Source organism: Glycine soja, chromosome 14 (genome assembly GCF_004193775.1).
Source record: "Glycine soja cultivar W05 chromosome 14, ASM419377v2, whole genome shotgun sequence".
Classification (NCBI taxonomy): Eukaryota; Viridiplantae; Streptophyta; class Magnoliopsida; order Fabales; family Fabaceae; genus Glycine; species Glycine soja.
This window is the reverse complement of record NC_041015.1, coordinates 10,531,459-10,537,434: the sequence shown is the minus strand read 5'-3', so window position 1 is coordinate 10,537,434 and position 5,976 is coordinate 10,531,459. Positions and strand designations below refer to the sequence as shown.

The window sequence follows — 5,976 nt, the reverse complement described above, 5'->3', positions numbered from 1 at the left end:
ATTTTTTATCATTTACACTTTTCAACATTTAATTTCACTAAATACTAATAATTTGATTAATTATTTTTTTAACTTTCAACTACCAACTAACTTTTTAAAAACTTTTACCAAACATAACCATAGACTTTCAGCTAGCTTATAAATTTCCAGTTAGCTTAGGCTAGTTTTACCAATCATAGCACAAGTGTTATATAAAGAGAATCAAACAATAACACAACAAAAACGGAAATCCACAAATCAGCACCTGTAATTAAGGATGGTGATTCTATACAAAAGGGTAGTACTGAATAAAACCTAAAGATCCCTAACCCCAATGAAAGACTTCTAAGGATTGAAGACAATAATACACTGGCCAAATGATACACGGATTAAGACACAATATAATGTCATTACATTTTGTTTGCAATTCTAATAGTGAGACCTTTTTCCTGATTCTGTGCATGCATTAATAACACAAAAGATTTAACATCCTAACACTTTTTACACTTCACAGCAATTTAACTCTCCTTCGCCTGTTTAAATTACGAAAATTCCCTAAGAGATGGAAAGCCTCCTGTGTCGCAATGATGAACCAGATGATTTGGTATCTCCAGGGACTACAGAAGTAGGGCTATTGGAACTCCCTGAAGTCTCTGAGCTCCTATTTTCTCCTTGTCCTTTCCCCACAATCCATAACTTGTCAAAAATTCTCCTTGACCCAGATGGCAACAACTGCATGCCACTTCTGCTGTTCTTGCTACTCTTGTTCAATTTTCCATTCTTGTGGAACTCTTTGTCTCTAACCTTCATGTGACACATTTGGTTGTTGAGGGATTGGCAGCTTTCTCCCCTCGATTTCTCACACTCTTTGTCTCCGTTGACATGAGTGTTTGTAGAATTGCGTGGACTGTTACCAAGTGTGCGAGCATTGGAAGCAGCTCTGACCTGCTCAAAATAGAGAACCTGGACCACAACTCGAAGAGGAAGGCGTTCGTTCTGTGCAGCATGCATTGATGCTTCCACTGTCAATTTCTTGACATCCATTAGTCCACATATCTTTTTCCTTTCAGCTTTTGTCAAACTTGGGTGCTCCTGAAGATGAAAATCTTAAGAGTGAATACTAAAAATGCCATTAATTAGTTAAGGCTTTACCCATTACAGAATTGTCCTTACTCGTCATTAAAAAATATACACATTATTAAGCAGCACCAATTGGTCTAAAGTAACAGTAGAAAACTGCTAGAGTTTAAATATGTAACTTGCTAAGCAATGCTCCAGCATAACAATATACTAGATTTTAAATGTTTGTTTATTATTAATTATTTTATTAATAATTAATAATAAACACAATAAAATAATGACAGAATCATGTTAATCAATATATGGGATATGTCATCAGGGGAATCAATCAAATAATTTTCTCCAAGGTAACAAGGATAGAAGCATTGCAAAAAACAGACTGTCAGTCAAGTCATGCTAATTTTTTATCATAGGATGATTTTATGCTTCATGTTTACAAAATCTTACCTTCAAGTAGATGTCTATAGCTCTGTACAGGCCATCATGATTTGGTCTAGCAAACTCTGGAATTGACTGTGACAGATCAACAAAACTAGAGAGGCTGAGATTTGGATCATGCGCAATTTCTCCAAGATACCCATCTACCAACTTGCCAACATTCAATAAAGACATCTGTCCTAAAATAGACTCATCATTTGCTTTATCTTTCTTCTCCTCAACCTCCACATCACAGCTTCCCTTTATGTTAGTCTTGTATATATTCAAAAGATCTTGCACCAAATCAACATCATATTTGGTATTCTGGGGAAACCTTGCTGGAATTAGTAAATCTTTGACAGAAGCTTCATGAAATTTTAGGCCAATGCTCTTCATCAATTGTCCCCTTGAAGACTCATCAGCTTCAACCAATATGGCCACTTTCAATAGCTTCAGCAAGAAACTACATGAACAACCCACGCCATTATCGCACGGCAATAAACAGACAATTGTTTCTACCAGAGATTTGTTCCTCCAGGCATGGGCATCCGAAACCAATGCATCAACAGAATCAGGCAACCATCTTACAGCATAGATTTTTAGTGCCTCGCCGATCACAACTCCGTCCATTCTTCCCTTTGACTTGACAGTAATCATTACCCGTTTATAAAGATCAATGTCCAGTTCACATATATCTTCAACCCACCATTCCTTAGGAACAGGCTCAATTTTCTCTTGTGGTGTTATCTTGTCCTCAACAATTTTATCAAGCTCTGATAACTTACGGTTATAAGTGTAAGACCAAGTGATGTTTGCTGGATCCACAGAAGTTTTAGAAGCTATGGAATCGATACATCTCCCAACAATCTTTAAGTCCTCAGACCATGGCAAAAGAGATTTAGTAGTTTGGAGAACAATTATAGAATCCTTCCAGCTGCGAAAGATACTTGAGGTAAGAAACACCTCAATTTTGAAAATTAAGTTCCCTCTATCAATATCCTCAGTCATCTCAAGGTACTCAGCGGCACAACGAGCAGCCACAACATTGTAAGCATTAAGAGTAACAGTCATTCCATAGCAGAACTTTGCACATATTTCAAAAGCCTTGGGACCACCAGGAAAATCATCCAATTGAATTTCATCAGCATTCTCTTCATTAGCCTTTGACAGCAACTTTTGTAAACGATTACTCTTGGACAGTAGAGGGAACTACAATTCAAGAAAAGTCATCATCAATCATCAATAAACAACAAAAGAAAGAAGCAAAAAGCTAGTCGTGTCTCCATAAAAACCGCAAATTATAAAAGTAAATGCAAACTCAATGCACAAAGTAAAATACACTGGAGTGGTCTTATAGTCAAATTCAGACTTTCACTAATCTTTCAATTCAGTCCAATAGAAAACAGTAAAACACTAGTCACTAAATTGTACGAGATGATGTTGAAATAACAAAATATTTCCAAAATAACTATCACTTGCTAGTGTTACAATGGACACCTAAAAATATTAGCTACCATTACTGTAGTACCACTAGCTGATTAATTAAATTAAAGTGATAATTATACTTACCTCCCCCCCTAAGGTTAGACGACTAGCTACACTTGAACCCTTCCTTATTTTTTGAAAAATTAAACTTGCCTCATTACTTTATGTACAGTTCTCTCATTTTGACACCCTTTTTGTTTAAAGAATTACACCTATGTAGGGACCATACACAAAGTCCCCTTAAAAATAACAAGACAAGGGAGGTAAGTGTAATTTTCCAAACAAAACAAGATGTCAGTTATTATCGCTAATATCAGGGGTTGCCATAGTAAATATCCCTTATTATAATTAAAATATTTTATTATTATTTAAGAGGGCAATAAAACAAATATGCTGACAAAGTACATACCTTGTGCAGGTGAAACTTAACTTCACCAACAGTTATGATAATATCTGTAACCAATTCAGATGATATATACCTGCATAAATAGGAAACGAGTTTGTTAGCTTCTAAAGGACAAATTATTCAAGTGACAAAAAAAACATGACAAGGAGGGAATCACTGAACCCTCACCCCCAATATACAATGAAGCCACACATCCAATGTATGCATGCAAGATCATGTCACATCATCACAAAGTCATGACAGAAGAAAATTAATCTAGGAAGTCAAAAACTAACAGCAAGAAGTATTATACAAAGATGCATGCTGTTCAGCACAATGTGACAAAGAATTAGTTATATTTTACATCTTGAAAGCAATCAAATAGCTCCAAAATCCAAAAAGGCTTGCCACACTCCCCACCCCCCCCCCCCAAAAAAAAAAAAAAAAACTTAACACGTTGTTTGCCAGAAGTTTTAATATCTGAAATCTATGCTCTTGAGGGGTTGAGAAATCATTCAATTTTATTTATCTCAAGTACAAAGAAATTTCAATTTTACAGAGCAGAAATTTCAACTCATTAAAAATCCCCCAGCAAAATAACAAACTAGAGAGGAGACACATCCAAATTAATATCACTGTCCAAACGTGCTTCTCACTTTTCAGTTAAATACATACATACACCACATGCATGACAGATGACACTTCGTTGTCGCATACGGTTTCATAACAGGCTGAAAAATCCATCCACAAGTGAAAATTCTCAAACCTTATCTCCACACACACAAGGTGGTAACCATAATCTAAGAACACACACTGAAGTCACATGCATAATATACATAATATATAGCAATTAATATCGTTTTAAATAGGCTATGCATTTTGTCATGATTTACCATGCTGGGAACTCCATACACTATACAAATATTTGGACCACAAACTAATAAAATAGAATAATTTCACAATTCCAAAACAGGACCACCTCTGATTCATTCCCACTCTCACTCTCTCTCTCTTCTTTTACAGTTAGCAGCAATATAGAATATTAACATTACTTCAGGGGTTATGCTTATGCAGACAAAAAATAATAATGGATTTCTTCTGAAGGCATTCAGCGATGAAACTCTAAGAAGTGCCTCAAATGGCATCAATGACCAACAACAACAACAACATCTCAGTTCATATTCCGTGCCAGATAACAGGAACACACATTAACTTCATTCCTGACACCAAAAAACTCCACAAAAAAAAAAAAACACCCCAAGAACACAGAAAGCACACAACATAAAAACCTTAAAAACACAACAAAAAAAGGAGGAAAAGAAGAAGAGCACGGTACCTGATAGATTTTTCATCACTTTGAAGAGCATCAGGCTTCGAACCCAACTTCATAAACTTCATTTTTATTTCTCTCTCCTTCAAACCAAACCAAAAAACCACCACACACACAAAAAAAATAACTATATTTTATTCATAAAAGAAAAAGGTTCTTGAGTTTCAGAGAAAACGACAAGGCAGACCACCGTTTGGTTCGTTTCCTCCCATGTAAACAAAAACAAAAACAACCTCACCCAACAAAGCACGCGTGCGTGTGAATATAGAGCAGTACTACTAAACAAACAAAGCAACTATGTATGAACCTTCACGAAGCTCTTTGAGAAAGCTGAACTTGTTCTGAAAAGCATTTACGAAGGAAGGAAGGTTGTAGAAGAAGAGAAGGGGGTGAAAGTGAAAAGGAGAGAGAGGAAGCGTGTAACGAAATGGAATGAATTGAAAGCGGTGAAAAAGAAGGAGTATTTATTTTTATTTATTTATGTTTAAAAATAAAAATTGGGTGAATGCAGTGCACAGAGAAAATTGGCGTCAGAGTGAGAGTGGGAAATAAATGGTCGCCGCCTTTGGTATAAATGAAGGCGATTCGGTGAAGATATTGGTTGGAAGGACGCGAATCACGAGAAGGGGTTGGGTTTCTTTCTTGTTTGTTTGGTTTGGTTCTTCTCGCTGCTGATTGTGAAACGAATGATGATGATGATGAGCGTTTTGGAGGGCCTGACGCGCTTGTCTGGAACGAGCCTTGTTGTTGCTGGATAAAGAAAGAGAGAGGGAAAGGCAGAGAGAGAAGGGTTGTGTTTGTTTGGGGTAATATAATGTAATTCTAACGTTGTTTATGCATATGCCTCTTTAAGATCATTTTAATTAATTAGATAAATAACCATATCTCCAACCATGAACACTTAAATTTTAGTCTCAAGAGTGAAAAAATGCCAAAATTTTATTCATCCCTTAAAAAGAGGCTATGTGTACATTCATCTGCACTCACATCTCGAGATGAAAATATTATTTACTAAAAATATAATTTAATTTATATTTTTTTAACCGTTGAAAACATAATATTGTAATAAATATTTTTAAAAAAAATAAGAAAATAAACATAATTTATCCTATTTCTATTATTATGACAACATTAAGTGATGAAAAAATCAAGTTAATTTTTATTTTTTTAAGGATTATCTTGGTTACACATTTTTATTTGAGTCTAATTAATTTATAATTTTAAAAAATAATTCATTTAGTTAATTATATTGAATTTATTAATTATTTAATATTATCATTTTATAATTATATTTTTTTAT

At 34.7% G+C, this 5,976-nt stretch overlaps 1 protein-coding gene across 1 annotated transcript; it reads right to left on the bottom strand.

The window, feature by feature from the left end:
• Window positions 1-225: 225 nt before the first annotated feature.
• Window positions 226-5,525, bottom strand: LOC114383046 (BTB/POZ domain-containing protein NPY1-like). Its single transcript, XM_028342635.1, has 4 exons — window positions 4,683-5,525; window positions 3,371-3,440; window positions 1,507-2,685; window positions 226-1,071 (listed from the first exon to the last, which is right to left on the bottom strand). The coding sequence occupies exons 1-4, from the start codon at window positions 4,742-4,744 to the stop codon at window positions 535-537; spliced, it is 1,848 nt and encodes a 615-aa protein (XP_028198436.1). The 5' UTR covers window positions 4,745-5,525; the 3' UTR covers window positions 226-534.
• Between the last annotated feature and the right edge of the window lie 451 nt (window positions 5,526-5,976).